Source organism: Sphaeramia orbicularis, chromosome 10 (genome assembly GCF_902148855.1).
Source record: "Sphaeramia orbicularis chromosome 10, fSphaOr1.1, whole genome shotgun sequence".
NCBI classification, from domain to species: domain Eukaryota; kingdom Metazoa; phylum Chordata; class Actinopteri; order Kurtiformes; family Apogonidae; genus Sphaeramia; species Sphaeramia orbicularis.
In genome coordinates this window covers 52,195,499-52,214,377 of record NC_043966.1, presented here as the reverse complement: position 1 = coordinate 52,214,377, position 18,879 = coordinate 52,195,499, and the positions used below count along the sequence as shown (strand labels likewise).

At 36.7% G+C, this 18,879-nt stretch overlaps 1 protein-coding gene across 4 annotated transcripts; it reads right to left on the bottom strand.

Annotated features, from left to right (window-relative positions):
• Nucleotides 1–366: 366 nt before the first annotated feature.
• On the bottom strand, nt 367–18,091 carry ap1ar (adaptor related protein complex 1 associated regulatory protein). 4 transcript variants are annotated; one of them, XM_030145862.1, is made up of 10 exons: nt 17,902–18,091; nt 14,717–14,765; nt 14,604–14,630; nt 11,819–11,844; nt 11,622–11,718; nt 11,317–11,415; nt 7,914–7,978; nt 6,415–6,488; nt 2,925–3,047; nt 367–733 (listed from the first exon to the last, which is right to left on the bottom strand). In XM_030145862.1, exons 1-10 carry the CDS (start codon nt 17,970–17,972, stop codon nt 462–464), a joined length of 903 nt encoding a protein of 300 aa, XP_030001722.1. In that variant the 5' UTR covers nt 17,973–18,091; the 3' UTR covers nt 367–461. The 4 variants fall into 4 exon arrangements, with proteins under 4 accessions (XP_030001722.1, XP_030001723.1, XP_030001724.1 ...); XM_030145863.1 differs by having other exon boundaries at nt 7,914–7,975; XM_030145864.1 differs by lacking the exon at nt 11,317–11,415.
• Between the last annotated feature and the right edge of the window lie 788 nt (nt 18,092–18,879).

Below are 18,879 nucleotides of genomic sequence, written 5' to 3'. Positions count from 1 at the left end.
TTAGACATCGAGAATCACAGAGCTCCAACCTTTCAAAGATGTTTTACTTTTTTTTTTTTAAAATTTATCTCATATGAATTAGCTCCTGCTTCTGTGATTAAGATTCACTTGAGAGTATCTTGGCAAAATAGTGGTCAGTGTATGATCACCAGGGCACTGTAGATTGATGAGCACTTAATGGAAAATGTATCTCATGGTTGTACATGATAACTGATCCATTTTGTTACGATGCATAAAATGGTCCGATAACTGAGCAAATGAAGGCACTGAAAAAATGAGTGTTTGTGACAAACATCACTACATTGTTCTGAAGTGTGGAGATACACAACATATTCCTGCAGCATAAAAGTCTCATATTACACAATATGAAGAGCAATAAGGACATTTTTATTTGATGAAGCAAAAAGCTGGTGAGCTCAGACACGAACAGGGCACAGGAAACGTCTCTTTGGTGCCGGACACTATCTGTCCTGGGTGTCCAACCTGAGGCCACAGTCCGACGTGTCCTCAGACGGAGTGTCTAGGACAGGATTAACAAAGCCCTCAAACTCAGTGTCTGCATTGTCCTCCGGATGAGTACTCACAAAATCATTCTCCCACTCCAGTGCATTGGAGTCCTCGGACACTGAGGTCGGCCCACTGTTCATTGGCTTGGAGCCGGGCTTCAAGGCCGCACGCAAGATGTCCTCCTCCGTCCGAGACCGCTCCCAAGGAGGAAGTGCCCGGTTGATTCCTGCAAAAGGAGTCAGAAGCTATTATAGCACAGATGTCAAACATATGGCCCGGGGGCCAAATCTGGCCCGCCGAAGGTTCCAGTCGGCCCTTTGGATGAATTTATGAAATACAAAAATACCACTAAGATATTAACAATCCTTTTAGTCCAGGTTCCACATTCAGACCAATTCAATCTCAAGTGGGTCAAACCAGTCAAGTACTATCATAATAACAAATGAATAATGACAACTCCAAATTTTTCCTCTTTGTAAATGTAAGTATTTTCATGTATTTACACTAAAACAAAGTATAATTTTGCAAAAAATCTCAATAACCTGAACAAATATGAACCTGAAATGTCTTAAAAGAAGTAAGTACAATTTTAACAATATTCTGCCTGTTACTAAATGTTCTGCATGTTTGTAGATCCACTGTGATCTATAAGTTATAATGTACATGTGTAAATGATAAACTGAGGCAGAGTATTGTTAAAATTACACTTATTTTTCAGTTTGTTCATGTTATTCACATCGTTTGATAGGATAGTTCATAGATGTATACATTTTCATAAAGTAAATTTACTTTTTTCCCTCTAAAACAGAGAAAAGTGGAGTTGACATTATTTATATATTATGTTATTTTACTGGTTCGGCCCACTTCAATTCAAACTTAGCTGAATGTGGAACTGAACTAAAATGAGTTTGACACCCCTGCATTATAGAGTGCAGGGAACTGATGGAATGCAAATACTTTAAGTTAAAACTCATGTCCAGTCAACACTAACTCATATTTTTTGTCCTCATTTTTTTTTTCTGTCCACAAGACAGTCGTTTCATACAATATCTTTATCCACACAGCAAAACAAAAACAACTACAAGCTGCTAAAAAATGTTTGGACAAATCATTGTTTCTGCGGAACTCAAAACTATGGACACTGTGGATTTAACATCAAGTTTAGTTATGAATTTAAGTGTTGGTTGGGGTTAGGGATGGGAATCAAGAACTGGTTCTTTTTGAGAACTGGATCCCAGTAGCTCGATTCCTTGGAATCGTTTGCCTGCTTAACGATTCTGCTTATCAATTCCGCCTTCGTTGCACATCCGTGATGACCTCACACATACGCTGCATTGTTTTGGTCAGAATGTAGCCAACATGGCGTTGAGGCAGAAACGGTCTAAAAAGACGACACCAGGTCCATTTGGAACACTGTCAAAGCTTCCACGTCTTCAAAAGGGTGGAATCCCTCCAATATGTTCAAACATTTGTCCACAGCATGTGACTCATTGACAGGAATGTCACGCATTTGATTCACTACTTAGTGGCGCTTGTGAATCTAGTGGCAGAGTGAACACCAGGCCGTCATCTGGGCCCAGTTCCAGTTCAGGTGCGGGCAACAAACGTCGTACCCGCTCAAATACAAGTTTCTGTGGGTAGGAGAAAGGAAATGAGGTGCACAACAACAGGAGACGGACAGAGTCGAAAAGGTTCCATGTAGTGGAAATGCAGAGATAGAGGAATTAGTAAAGCATCTTTAGCTTCACTTTCACTGTATGCTCCCCCCCCCCAAACTGGGCCTGGCATCATCTGTTATTATTATTTGTACATATTGTATATGTTATATTTTCTGCACAGAGATGGAAATATAAAAGACAGTTAATGCAAACACACCCATTTGTACTCTTTTATCCCCTCACCCAATGAGAATCGATAAGGAATTGGATCAATAAGCAAAATCAATAATGGAATCGGAATTGTTAAATTCTTATCGATTCCCATCCTTAGTTGGGGTTTTGAAAGTAAATTCTTTACATGATGTGGATTTGTCCATAACGCCTGTCCAGTCCATGCCCCAAAGGTGTCCATGCTGACCTCCATCTACTACAGGTCACACACAATGATTTACACACCTGAATATGATGTTTCAGGTGTAACTTCAGATGAGGTGTGACACCATTATTTTCCTATCTCTCCATCTTCCCTCATCCTCATCTTCCATACTGATACACACAAACATGAGATTTCAAAAATCCTCTCTTTGGAAAGTGTTTTTAAAAGTCTATGTTTTTTCTACAGCCCAAATATAGAGAAAAAAAATTCAGTTTGCTTCTGCATTAACTTCATTCATGTGAAAGGACAGGCAGTCTCTGGGGACAACTGCAGAACTTAAAAAAACAAAGTCTTTCAGTGAAATTATAAAGGTAAAGCTTCACCTTCTTCATCCTCCCACTCTAGATCTAATGAGGTACCATCATCGTAGGTGGAGCGGGTCTTGGTGGTGAAGTCCCAGCTGCACTCTGTGTTTGGAGTCACCACATTCGTGTCAGATGGAAGTCCTGCAGAAGACCATGTACGCGTACGTTGTAAACAACATATAGGGTGTATTAGTGGCACAGATTTATACCCTCTTTTCCTCCCAAGTGAACCTGGTGCTAGTGCTGATTTGGAGTTAGCAGAAATTGCAAACCTTCTAAGTATCAGTTAATGTTCCCATTTTTTGTAGTCACTGAATAAATCTGTATGTTAGAACACAGGTGTCAAACACGTGGCCCGGGGGCCAAAACCGGCCCGCCAAAGGGTCCAATCCAGCCCCTGGGATGAATTGTGAAATGTAAAAATTACACTGAGGAAATTATCAATCAAGGATGTTCAATCTAAAGTGGGTCAGACCAGTAAAATACTATCATAATAACCTATAAATAATGCAAAAAAGCTAATTTGTTCTTTTTGTTTTAGTATCAAAAAAGTAAAATTACACAAAAATGTTTACATTTACAGACTGGCTTTTCACAAAAAATATTAACAACCTGAAATGTCTTTAGAGAAGTATGTAGTATTTTAACAATATTCTGCCTATTACCAAATGTTGTGTGTATGTGTAGATCTGCTGTGATCTGTAAGTTGGGATGCACATGTATAAATGATAAACTGAGGTGTAATATTGTTAACATTACTCTCATTTTTCTTAAGAATTTTCAGGTTGTTCATATTTGTTCAAGTACAGTTCATAGATGTAAACATTTTAATCATGGAATTTGACTTTTTTCACTCAAAAACAGAGAGAAAACTTTGGAGTTGATATTATTTCTAAGTTCTTATCCTATTATTTACATTATTTTACTGGTCTGGCCCACTTTATTTCATGTTAGGCTCTATGTGGGCCCTGAACTAAAATGAGTTTGACACCCCTGAGTTAGAAGATGAATCAAAGGTAATGTTAGAAAGTAGCATGCTAATGTTAGCTGTTGTTACAGAGGTGGCTAGAAAGCCAGCTGTTGGTTGGCTCACATTACCAAATCAAACATAGGTACTAATTTATTATGTCAGCGTTACAAGCATTGAACACTGATATGGGATCAGAACAGTAAACCAACTCTTGGTTGATGATGTTAGCTGACCAGCAAGCTAGCCATCAATACTTTGTTGTAATGTAGCAGTTGTTCCTGGTCTTTGGATTAGGGAGACTAGACACTATTCTGCTTCTATTTTTCTCTTATAAATGGCAGCTGCAGAGTTGTAATGGATCTTGTTGGTTATGATACTCCTGGAACTAGCCACCTAACATGTGGAACCAGTTGTCCTTAGATGTTAGACAGGCTCAGTCTCTGCCTGTCTTTAAATCAAGTCTAAAAACGCACTTTTTCGCATTGGTTTTCAATCAATGAGTGACATGTTTCTTTACATATACATATACATATATATATATATATATATATATATATATATATATATATATATATATATATATACATATATATATATATATATATATATATATATATATATATATATATATATATATATGTATATATATATACATATATATATATATATATATATATATATATATATATATATATATATATATATGTGTGTATATATATATGTATGTATACACACACACACACAGTATATTTTTTATGCTGTTTTAATCAGATTTTAATGTCTTTGTTTTTATGATGGTTGTATTCTGCTGTTCTTAGCCCGCTTTGCAGCCTCTGTTATCACTATTTTTACTTATTTACTTATGAGGGGGGGCTGAAAAGTTCATAGCCTGACTAAGGAGTTATTCCACAGCACTGAAACTTGGCATACATTAAATTCAACTCTCCTGATACTAACTGCATGGTTTCCTTCCAGACAAACCCACAATGGATAAATAATTTAGGACTTTGAAAAGTAGTACCAGAGACATTATGTGAACCATCTGTGGCACCGTGGTCTTATCAAATGTCTGCAGAAAAAGGGGTTTGACCCCAAGGACATTTATGCTGACATGGTTGCTATAGGGGATGATGCTCCAGCTTTATCAACTGTGCAAAACTGGGAAGCTGAATTCAAGAGGAGGAGGGAGAACGAGGGAGGGGTGAAAAGCAAGCATTTTCATGAAATGTCTGTAGTACTACTGTTCAAAGTCCTACATTATTTATCCAGTGTGGGTTTATCTGGAAGGAAACCATGCAGTTAGTGTCAGGAAAGGTTGAATTTAATGTATGCCAAGTTTCATTGCGGTGCAATAACTTGTTCTTAGTCAGGCTATGAACTTTTCAGCCCCCCCTCGTATTTAATCCTGTGTTTTATGTTTCATGTACGGCACTTTGGCCAGCTGTAAAGTTCTTAAAGTGCATTATAAATAAAGTCGGTATGGTATGGTATGGTATGGTTAGTCATAATCCAGCAAAGTGCTGATGCTAGGGCTGTGTATTGGCAAGAATCTGATGATACAAATCATAATACTAGGATCACAATACGATATATCATGATACTGTTAAAAAGGCAATTTTTCATTTGTTTCTTTTTTTTAAATGATTATTTCCTGGAAGAACTGATTTACACCAAAAATCTGCACAAATACTAAACACATTTTTATTTGATCCCAACAGGATCTAATGCTATATCACAAAATGTTCCTGTGTTCAAACTTAAATTCTGTTTTACAGACATTACAGTTTCAGATCCTGTTCAAATGTTCATATTCTATTAGTTCAGAACTAACATCAGAACAGGATTTTTGTACAATCCCAACAAAGGAACTAACATTATTTAATAAAAGAGTGTTAAATAATAATAAATAAAATATAAACAAAAAAGAAAAACAAAAAAAAAACAAAACAAAAAACTAAAATGAACCGCCATAGTATCTGCATTTGAATAAATACCTAAAAATATTGATACAGTACTTTTTAATATCGATACCGTATTGTGAAATGAAATATCGCAATATATTGCAGAACCGATATTTTCTTACACCCCTAGTTGATGCCACTCTGGAACCAGCTTTTTTTTTTCTTCAGCTTTTAGAAAACCAGCGCCTTCAGCACTAGACTCTTACACCCCAGTGTAAGCAGGAGGGATCATGCCCACAGCCATCAGACTGTACAACAATTCAATATCAACATCACATACAATCATATGCAACTATGTAAATATGTACAAAATAAAGAACAGAAATAGAAGATTGTCTTTTATATTTCCTGTTCTCTCTTGAATGTTTCTGCCTGTCTTTCTGCACTCTGTTTTGTTGTATTTTTGCTGCTGTAAACACTGCAATTTCCCCATGGTGGGATCATTTAAGTCATATCTTACTTTATCTTATCTTAAAAACCCAAAGAACTAGCTTGAGATTTGGCATCAACTGCAGCCAGCCTAGGAACTCTGTTGGTGGAAGCAGGGTAGGTTGAGTCACTGTGTAATGTTACTTACTGTTGCTCCTAAAAGCCTCTGACTGGGCCCGTACATTCTGGAGGTAGACGTCAAAATCCTCCCCGGACATTTGTCTGAAATAGACCGGAAGTCATGTGAACATAAACTGTACATCTGAGTAATGACAACAATGTGCACAACAGAAGCTAATAAAACAAAACCACAGCAAAAATCATCTACGGCTGAACAAATCTCACATAATCAGACCAATCTCCTGCAGCCAACTGCCACTTTTGTAAAAAATATGTCTTGGGGAACTTGTTTTGATGGAAATTTACATATAGGGAAGAGAAATCCCCAAACCTTTAAAAGGCAAAAGTCGACTGCACTATAAAATTTGACTGATAAAAAGGCCAAATGGTGCCATAGAAGTGATGTGTGCCAAATCAACTGTGATTGAGGATGGCTGGATCAGAAATTAGAGCCTTACCAAATGGAAACTTTGCTTTTCCAAGGTACGTTCAGAGGTTAACCCAATCCCTGCAACTGTTGTAAAATCATGACATTGATTGAGGAAAGCAGAATTAAGTTTCTATAGGAATGTAATGCAGTGGTTCCAACCTTTTTTGTCTCGTGACCCCATTTTAATATCACAAATATCTGGCAACCCCAGACATTCAAACCACAGACTTTTTTTTTGGCTAAAATTAATTTGTTTTTGATCTTGTAATAGTTTGCTATACTATGTTGCAAATACAGGTTCATTTTAGATGACATTTGGTCTATATAATGTATATTATTCTGGACGGAGGTAGAAAAGCCAGGTGTAGATTACCGCACAAAGGGAGAATTTTATTTTCCTTGGTCAGGATCTGTACAGTCAGTCCAGCTTGGATTTACAAGGCTGACAATTAATGCTGAACAAACAAGAACTCAAACTATGAATTATGAAAGAGCTGCAGCATCTGAAACTGACCACAATGAACATTTGACAGATAAACAGAACCACAGTGCTGCAGTTTCAGCTTCACAGTTTATTATGTCTTTTATGGATTGGGATTGTCTCTGTCAACTCATCATATATTTTTTACTGGTAAGCTTTTTTTTGTCTTTTTTTTGTCTTTTTTTTTTTTTATCAATTACTAGAAATTTCAGGTGACCCCATTTGAATTCCAGGCAACCCCATGTGGGGTCCCAACCCCAAAAATTAATTTGTTTTTGATCATGTAACAGTCTTTTATAATATGTTGCAAATAAATGTTAATTTTAGACGACATTTAGGTTATATAATGTAAATTTTTAGCAGTAAGTTTTAATTTTTTAACATTTTTAATCAATTACTAGAAATTTCAGGCGACCCCATTTGAATTCCAGGCGACCCCACATGGGGTCCCGACCCCGAGGTTGAAAAACACTGATGTAATGGGTTATATGAGCATCAACTGATTATTTCTAAGAGACTGAGTCACCTTTGAATACACCCAGCATTAATGCATGTCTGGTAAACCACAGTTCCATCACTATTCTGTTCTGTTGTCTGATGAACTCATGTGACTCACTTTCTTTGCTGAGTTTCACTGCCAGAGCCATCTGCTTTCCCCTGTGTCCTCTGGGCAGACAGCTGCTGAGAAAAAAACCACAGAGTAAGAAGTACATCTCATATTCCTGCAAAGCCTATACCAACTGTAAGCATTTAGAAAGCAGGTACAGAAAACAACATAAACAAACAAAGCAACACCAGAGAGGCTGTGGAACGTGGAATGAAATGCAATAACATATCTCAACTGCCACATATTCTTGACATTGTGTTTACATCAGTTCCATTTTCTTAGCATTACATAAGGGAGGACAGTTGCTTAAAGCAGGCCTTCAAGGAACATTATGGGAAACATGAGATAAAAATATTGACTAAAAACCCTTCTGCAACATATTACATTCCAATTGTCCACATTTTTCTATTCATGGAGTCTAGTGAGACACTGAGTAGGGTTTTATGACAGAGCTCTGATCATCACCTCATTTTGCAGAGGTTCCAAATATTAGCATCAAATGCTAAGACACAAAATGGATTGGCTGGAGAGATGCTTTACTCTGCTGTGACTGGTCGTTTTGTTAAAATGGTCTAATACAACTAGTACACTGATTGAAACTGGTGTCTTGACCACCTAAAACAGGGCTCTCAAACATGCGGCCTGGGGGCCAAATGCGGCCCACCAAAGGTTCCAATCCGGCCCGTGGGATGAATTTGCAAAGAGCAAAAATTCCACAGTCAAGGCTGTTGATCTCATTTTAGTTCAGGTTCCACGTACAGACCAATATGATCTACAGTTAAACAATAGCATAATAACCTACAAAAAAGAATCACTCCATATTTTTTTCTCAGTCTGATTTGAAAAAAATAATATTACATTATGCCTATAAATAACGACAACTTCAAAGGGTAAAAAAATAACATTAAATTATGAAAATATTTACATTGACAAACTACCCTGTAACAATAAAAATGTGAATAACCTGAACAAATATGAACAACCTGAAATGTCTAAAGAAAATTAAGCACAATTTTAAAAATTTTCTACCTGTTACTCAGTGTTTAGTGTCTTTGTAAATTTGATCCATAATGCACATGTAGAAATGATAAGTTGAGGCAGAATATTGTTAAAATTTCACTTATTTTTCTAGAGAAAGGTCAGTATTTTCAGGTTATTCACATCTTTTTTGTTTAGATAGTTTTTAAAAGTAAGTATTTTCATAATTTAATGGGGTTTTTTTTGCACTAAAACAAAGACAAACATTTGGAGTTCTTATTATTTATAGGTTATTATGCTATTATTCTACTGGTCCGACCCACTGGAGATCAAATCTGGCTGAATGTGGCCCCTGGAAGAAAATGAGTTGGAGACCCCTGACCTAAAAGATTACAATGATAGATTTCATTAATATACAGTCCATCAACGAAGTGTTTCAGCACTACTTCTATATACAGTTTAATGTATTTGAAAGAATTAGACAGTGTATCATAACCTCCCCACATCCTTACTTCAAAAACTAAGTAAAATATAGTGGAAAAAATACTGTTTGCTGAAGTACTGTTAGCTGTTGGCATCGGCCAGCTTGGCTGTTGATCTGATGTTCAATTACATTAGCCAGCCTGTTAGCTCCATTTACTAATGTTAGTGTTAATCTGACACTACTACTGTAAATGGTCTGTCAGCTAAGGCATTAATTAGACCAGCTAATAGTAATTCACATATTTAAATTATTATACAAACTAACTCACCTTTACAAACATGGCATGCGTTAACATTTATCTACATGGCTGAAATACGTATTAACAGAGGAAATCAGTTTAGGCTAAATAAGATCTTAATGCAATGCTCAGTTCATTGTGTTAACACTAAACTAGTATCTCTGAACCAAGTTTCAATCACTTAGTTTAATTATTTTGTTGTTCTTTAGTCTTGTTTTTAGATGCAATACTAATTTGTCTATGAAGTAAGTAGTCCGCCTGGTATTTCTTGTAGTTTCAGTTCCCAATATTGACTGGTTTTGTTTGTTTTTGTGGTACTAATTTGTGTAAGAACTAAATATTCCACTTTGTGTGTTATTTCACTTATTGTTGGTTCTCCTCAATGATGAGATGTTTGAATGTCTTGTCTATTTTTGTGTGGACCAACTGAAAAATGGTTATAACTGCTGTAATAACCAGTGGGGATCCAATGTAAATAATAGATTTCAACCTACCAGTGCTGGTTTGGTTGTTTTTTTTTTTCAGTAAGTTATTAGTAGCTTGGTGAGTGGCAGCCCTCGTTCTTCCTTAACTCAAGCTCAATGTTCTTTTCCATATATGTGTGTTCTAAGATAACTAAGCCAAAATGGTGGCCCACAAACCAAAAGGTGAAGTCATAGTGGCTAATATGACCCCATCTTTTGTACCATCTATATCACAGGTGTCAAACATGCAGCCTGGGGGCCAAATTCGGCCCCACCAAAGGGTCCAGTCCGGCCCTTAGGATGAATTTGTGAAATGCAAAAATTACACTAAGATATTAACAATCCTTTTAGTTCAGGTTCCACATTCAGACCAATTCAATCTCAAGTGGGCGGGACCAGTAAAATACTATCATAATAACATATAAATAATGACAACTACAAATTTTTCTCTTTGTAAATGTAAATATTTTCATGTATTTACACTAAAACAAAGTATAATTTTGCAAAAAAATGAGAATAACCTGAAATGTCTTTAGAGAAGTAAGTACAATTTTAACAATATTCTGTCTGTCACTAAATGTTTTATGTGTTTGTAGATCCACTGTGATCTGTAAGTTATAATGTACATGTGTAAATGATAAACTGAGGCAGAATATTGTTAAAATTACACTTATTTTTTCAGTTTGTTCATGTTATTCACATTGTTTGAAAGGATAGTTCGTAGATGTAAACATTTTCATAATGTAAATTTACTTTTTTTGCTCTAAAACATAGAGAAAAGTTTGGAGTTGGCATTATTTATATATTATTATGTTATTATTTTACTGGTTCAGCCCACTGCAGATCAAATTTAGCTGAATGTGGAACTGAACTAACATGAGTTGGACACCTGTGATCTATATGTTCACTGCAGAACACATGTTATTGACTAAAGTCATGTCACTTTTCTTTTACTTAACTTACAGTGGGCTAACATGGGGCTACTTTTTTTTTTTTTTTTTTTACACACACTATGCATCAACCAGTCACAGCAGGCCGTCCATCTGCCTGATCCGTCAAATCAGCTTTTCTCTTGGTGGGTGACAGAGTTCAGAGAGGACCAGAAGAAGACTTTCAGAATACAGAAGCCAGAGGACTTGAAAAAGTTCTACCAGCCTGTGCAGAGCAGGGCTAGTAGATAACAGAAGTGTTGTCTAGTTGCTGTTTTTGAGGTAAAGTGGCAGAAGGGAGCGCTCTGTGCCGCCTCACCTCCTTCATTTTGCGTTCACGTGCCAACCTGGCGGCCTCACGCTGGGCAGCATTTCTAGCCTCCTCTTCTAGCCTTAACTTCTCCTCTTGTGCCTCTAACTGAGCAGAAATAAATAAAATAAAAAAAAAACAAAACAAAACAAATGAAACAGAATACAAAAAACACACAACAGAAAAATTACACAACAGAAAAAACAAGGCAGCAAATGAAAAAGTAAGCAAACATAGGTCTAAAAATAAAAGAATAAAGGGGCTGGTTTCTTATGACAACATGCTAATTTAACAAAGTGTCATCTATGTCTTACCTCCGCTTGTAGCTTCTTGTCAATCTGGACCTGTCTGTCAGAGATCGCAGCGTAGCGGTGTTCTCGGAGGTGCTTGATCTCATCTTCACTGATGGGCCTGTCAAAAGAAGAAAAAGACGCACACCACTTTACACAAGTTTTCAGAGGTGTTTAGAGGTCGAATGCTCCACATTATTTCAGAGATTCAGGTGTCATACCTGGGGCAGGGCTGGGGGCTCTCAGCCTGTTAATGAAACAAACAACACATTTTACTCAACAATATTGAATTCCAATCCAAAACGTACCCTAGTCTGCTGTGTTGTTTGACTCAAGTACAACTAGTCTGACACTCTGAAGGCGGTAACCAATTATTCCCTGGGAGGAAAGATGGAAGAATGCCATTTCGCATCCAAGAGCATGGCTGGATGCCCCCATCATTTACTGTTCATCATGGAAGGCAGACAGTTAGTCAGAGGGGAGACTGAGAGTACCAGCAGAATGCAGCTTTTAATGAACCCACATCCACTTGATTTATTACATTACAATGTGGGGGAGAAAAGGTCTCAGGAAAACTCTTAAAGGAGCGGGAGACTTTCATGACCAATTTTTCATCGAATCTGTCAAACCTCAGTCATATCCTCAGTATCATGAATCTGTAAGTCTGTCTGTCACTCACCTGAATCTCTTGCATTACGGTGAACCGTTTCTTAGTTCCATCCACCAGAAACAAACCATGTGTTTACAAACAGAGCCAGGAGGGAACTTGGGCATCTTTGGAATTTTGTTGTGACATGCATTGTGGGAAATGCCGGTTCGCGCAGCCGCCTAGCAGCGGCAATTGCTACAGACACAACGCAGAAACGGCAGGAGCTCCCTTCCCTCTATGCATATTCCTCCAGCTGTTTCCGTGTTTCAGCTGTTTCATCCATATCAGGGGTGTCAAACTCATTTTCTTCCAGGGGCCACATTCAGCCCAATTTAATCGGAAGCGGACCGAACCAGTAAAATAACAGCATGATAGCCAATAAATCATGACAACTTCAAATTGTTTTAGTGTAAAAAAATGACATTCAATTATGCCAATATTTACGTTTACAAGCTATCCAAACTAAAAATATGTGAATAAGCTGAAAAAAATGAAATTTGTTAAGAAATATAAGTACAATTTTATCAATATTATGCCTTGACTTATCATTTATAAATATGCATTACAGATCAGATCTACACTCAAGGAGTAAAGAAACGCACCATTTTCATTTTCTCGATTTTTTCAGAAATATGACAGTTATTGCAAAATTACAAACTACAATGAGTTCAGTACTATTCTGAGTCCAAATGAAATGATTGTTTTCCTGGTTCCAGTTGACTGATTTTGATTAGCAATAAGAACTGTATTTGTGTATTCCTCACCCATGTCTGCTCATGAGTGAAACTCACAGATGAATTGGACCTCCCCTCAATTGTGCACAACCATTCCCTATAAAAAGACACCAAATTGCCAAAAACACCAAAAACATTTGTCCACAATGCCACGACTCGGGACCATCTCTGCAAAGTCCAGCGACGATGTGCACTGCACCATTGGATTTGAGCGCGACAATGTTGTGGAGTCAGCACTGAACCAACATATGGGCGATACGGCCTGATACCGTCAGCTCGTAGGCGATTACGTATGGTTCTAGCAGATAATAGCCTGTGATGTGTCCCAGTGGTCTCGGCTGCAGTTCTTGTTGCCGGCCGAAACCTGTCACGGAGATGTAACAGCCGACTGGGATGGTCCTGTGCAGCGGTTGTAACATGAGGCCGACCAGATCTGGGACGGTCGCTGGAGGAGCCGGTGGTGTGGTAGCGTTCAGCAAGGCGTCCAACGGTAGAGTGGTGGACTCCAAACACCCTGGCTACGGCCCATCTGCTCCGTCCAGCTTAAACATGCCAATGGTCCGATCTCTCTCCGGTTGCAGTAGTCGTGGCATTGTGGACAAATGTGTTTTTGCTCCATTTTGGTGTCTTTTATAGGGAATGGTTGTGCACCATTGAGGAGAGGTCCAATTCATCTGTGAGTTTCACTCATGAGCAGACATGGGTGAGGAATACAAAAATACAGTTCTTACTGCTAATCAAAATCAATCAACTGGAACCAGGGAAACAATCATTTCATTTGGACTCAGAATAGTACTGAACTCATTGTAGTTTTCAATTTTGCAATAACTGTCATATTTGTGAAAAAAAAAAAAAATTGAGAAAATGAAAATGGTGCATTCCTTTTTTCCTTGAGTGTACAAAGGCACAAAACTTTCAGTAACAGGCAGAATATTGTTAAAATTGCACTTAATTTTCTTTAGACATTTCAGGTTGTTCATATTTGTTCAGGTTATTCACATTTTATTATTAAAGGATAGTGTGTTAATGTAAATATTTTCATAAATTAATGTTTTTTGCTCTAAATCAAAGAGAAAAAATTAGTGTTGTCATTACTTATAGGTTATTATGATATTATTTTTTGAGTTTGATGTCCTAACTTGCACTTTACAAATTCATCCCACAGGCCGGATTGGAACATTTGGCAAGCCGGTTTTGGCCCCGGGCCACATGTTTGACACCTGTGATCTATATCATATCATATGGTTGTGCTGCAGTGGCTGCACAAGCCTTCGTTTCCCACAATGCACATCTTGACAAAATTCCAAAGATGCTCGAGTTCCCTTCCAGCTCTGTTTGTAAACACATGGTTTGTTTCTGGTGGATGGCACTAAGAAACTATTCACCATAATGCAAGAGATTCAGGTGAGTAATGACAGAAAGACTTACAGATTTGTGATACTGAGGACATGAGTGAGGTTTGACAGATTTGATGAAAAATTAGTCATGAAAGTGTCCCGCACCTTTAATGAACCCACATCCACTTGATTTATTACATTACGATGTGGGGGAGAAAAGCTCTGAGTAAAACTCTTAAGGTCTGGAATGCAAACAGGTTCACATCATCTTCAGGAGGACACTCACCTCATCACTCTCCACCAGGTTCTCGAACTGTAAAATCACAATACACAATTAGTCCAAGAACAGTAACAGCACAACAAGTAACACCAGATACAGCTGTGGGTGTTGGACTGTACCTCTATTGTGTAATGCTCCCCTGTGGTACTGCTGCGGAAATATTTGGACCTGTATGGAAAAAAAAGCACAATATGAACAGACTGACGACATTTGAAAACAGCCTGTGCTCAGATGTTTTATCTGTCTAGTTTTATCCTACACACTAGTTTTGTTTATTTCTTCCACATATATTAGGTTACATTGTCGCTAGGGCTGTGTATTGGCAGAATCTGGTGATACGATACAAATCACAATACTAAGATCACGATACAATATATCATGATACTGTTAAAAGGCAATTTTTTGTTTGTTTGGTTTTTTAAATGACTATTTCTTTGAAGAAGTGAATTACACCAGAAATCTGCACAAATACTAAACACATTTTTATTTGATCACAACAGGATCTAATGCTATATCACAAAATGTTCCTGTGTTCAAACTGAAATTCTGTTTTACAGACATTACAGTTTCAGATCCTGTTCAAATGTTCAGAACTAACATCAGAACATTATTTTAGTTCAATCCCAACAAAGGAACCAACATTATTTAATAAAAGAGTGTTAAATAATAATAAATAAAATATAAACAAAAATGAACCTCCACAATATCTGCATTTGAATAAATACCTAAAAATATCGATACAGTACTTTTTAATATCTATACAGTATTGTGAAATGAAATATCGTGATATATTGCAGAACCAATATTTTCTTACACCCCTAGTGAACAGGGTAATATACTCTAGAGCACAGGTGTCAAACATGCAGACCAATGTGATCTCAAGTAAAAATAACAACACAATAACCCATAAATAATGGCGACAAATTTTCTTTGTGAAAAACTATGTGGAAAAAATTTAAGTGAAAAAAATCACATTACACTGTGAAAATATTTACATTTACAAAACTATTCTTTCACAATAAAATGCAAATAAATACATAAATAAAAACAAAGATGAACAACCTGAAATGTACAATTTGAACAATATTCTGCCTGTTACTAAATGTTTGGTGCATTTATGGATCCACTGGGATCTGGAGTTGTGTTAATAATAACAGATGGAATATTGTAGAAATTGTTCAAATTTTAGTTCCAAACTCCAAAATTTGAACAATATTCTGCCTGTTACCAAATGTTTATGGAACACTGTGTGTAAATGTACATGTATAAATAATAAGTCGAGGCATAATATTGTTAAAATTGCACAAATTTTTAAAATGAAATTTCAGTTTTTTCAGGTTATTCACATCTTTTTTGTAAAATGTAAATATTTTCGTAATTTAATTTGGTTTTTTTTTATACTAACACAAAAAGAAAAACTTGGATTTGTCATTATTTATAGGTTATTAAGTCATTATTTTACTGGTCTGGCCCACTTAAGATCAAATTGGGCTAAATATGGAACTGAACCAAAATGAGTTTGACAGCCCTGTTCTAGAGGCACTGTCTGATGTGAATTAGAACTATGGTTTAGATGACAATGACGGAAAATGCTCTTTTGCTGACTGATATACATGCATCACTCCAAACGTACACATTACAGAGTACATGTGCGAGTGTATGAGTGTGAGTCTGTCGGTGAACGATTACTACAGATTAGAATGGATTCACACTAATGCCTTTGATTCACCCTCGTATCCAGCAGATGTAGCAAATGTTTGTGCTAAAACTGAGGAAATTCCCTCAAAATTCTGCTCTTAAGAACAACAGACATGAGGTCACAGGTACCTTTGGCCACAAAAAGTGTTTGTTTTTGACATTCAGTTTTGCCACAATTTAACTAATTGTTCCTGAAATATTGTTTTTACCTCCGCCAGGTATTGTGATGGCTTTGCTTTGTATGCGTGTTGGTTTGTTTGTTTGTTAGCAAGATAACTCAAAAAGTTATGGACAGATTTTCATGAAATTTTCAGGAAATGTTGATTTGATACTGGCACAAAGAAGAAATGATTAAATTTTGGTGGTGATCGGGGGTGGGGGGGCCCCCGCCTGTAATGTCTGTAAAACAGAATTTCAGTTTGAACACAGGAACATTTTGTGATATAGCATTAGATCCTGTTGGGATCCAATAAAAATATGTGTAGTATTTGTGCAGATTTCTGCTGTAATTCTTCAAGGAAATAATCACTTAAAAAAAGAAACAAACAAAAAAATTGCCTTTTTAACAGTATCACGATATATCGTATCGTGATTAGGGCTATGTATTGGCAAGAATCTGGCGATACAATACAAATCCCAATACTAGGATAACGATATGATATATCATGATACTATTAAAAAGGCATTTTTAAAAAATGATTATTTCCTTGAAGAATTGAATTACAGCAGAAATCTGCACAAATACTAAACACATTTTATTTGATCACAACAGGATCTAATGTTCTATCACAAAATGTTCTTGTGTTCAAACTGAAATTCTGTTTTACAGACGTTACAGTTTAAGATCCTGTTCAAATGTTCATATTCTATTAATTCAGAACTAACATCAGAACAGTATTTTAGTTCAATCCCAACAAAGGAGCTGATATTATTTAATAAAAGAGTGTTAAATAATAATAAATAAAATATAAACAAAAAACCAAACAAAAATGAACCTCCACAATATCTGCAGTTGAGTAAATACCTAAAAATATCGATACAGTTCTTTTAATATTGATACAGTATTGTGAAATGAAATATTGCGATATATTGCAGAACCAATATTTTCTTCCACCCCTAATCATGATCCTAGTATTGTGATTTGTACGGTATCACCAGATTCTTGCCAATACACAGCCCTATTAATAATATTTGGTGTCAACCTGACGACACATCAGCAGTGACAGTGAGGATGCCAGAGGTGTTCCAGTCTGCCTTAGTCTGGGATTCTCTTTCATATGAACCTGATCAGGTCCAGACCACAGGGGTCCAGACATCTGACAATAGGGGTGGGGTCTTCTGTTTTTGCTATGGCTAGTTGCCTTTCTGTTTTCAGTCAAACCCAGCTGTGTGTGGGTTTCCTGTGTCCCAGGTGTGGTCCTTTGTTCCTCCAGTCAGTGTTGTTTCCCTCAGACCTGTGGTGGTCCTCACACTCACTGTGTCAGCTGTCATCTAAACTACTGCTAATGCTAGTTAGCCTTAGCCTTAGCCTTAGCAGTAACCGGATACGCCGCCTCAGATGATGCTTTCATGCTAGCTCACTAAGCTAACGTCCCGGTCCACTCACCCGCCTCCTCTCTGGATCCTGTTGGCTTCTCTCCGGAAGAGCCCAACACAGTATGCCCAGCAGTTACCCATCGCATTGTCAAAAATCCTCCTAAACTCCAGCTGCAGAGCTAGTACCGAGCTGACAGCCGGCAGTCTGTGGGTGCAGGTGGCTACATCCCGTCATCTCCTGCTACTTCCTCATCCTTCCTCTCCAGATGATTTTTTTTTTTTTTTAACTTGATTGAAAATATTTGGGTATACAAGACATATAAATTTTGAAAAAAACAGCAAGATGTCAAAAAGGAAAAAACATTTGAACAAATAAGTTTAAGAAAATAAATATAAAATAAAAATAAAAGAATAAACAAGAAGGAAAAAAAAAAAAAACAACTTAAATTCGTTCCATCAGGCTTTAGTTTTCACAGCTTTAGAGTTTGTGCAAAAGTTAAAAGTGTCCAAGTAGGAATTTAAGTAGGATTGAAAGACCACAAAGCTGGGGTTCTGTTTGGCAGATTTGCTTGCATGCACGTGAAATTTTGCAAATAACGAAATGAGATTAAGAGTAAACAGTTTCTAACAAGGCAAGTTTACTTCTATAGCACATTTCAGCAACAAGGCCATTCAAGGTGCTGCACACAGGACACTGAAATACAATGACAGGGAAAAAGAAACACATTTAAAACATTATAAAAGAAACATGTAAAAGGTGATTAAAAACAGCAAGTAAGAAAACAACATATTAAATCCAAAAATATAAAAACAGACACATATTAAAGTAAGAGTTGCAGTGCAGAGTTTCGAAGAGAAAAAAAAAAAATTAAAAAGTAACAAGCCTTATAGTCAAAGGCAGCAGTAACAGGCAGGTCATTATCAGAGAAACCAAATAAAATATATTCAATTTTAAAGTTTAGAGAAATATCCAATTTTCTATTTAAAAAAGACTGATATCACACCAGAACATTTGACTGAAGGCACATTCTCAAAACAGATGAGCTAA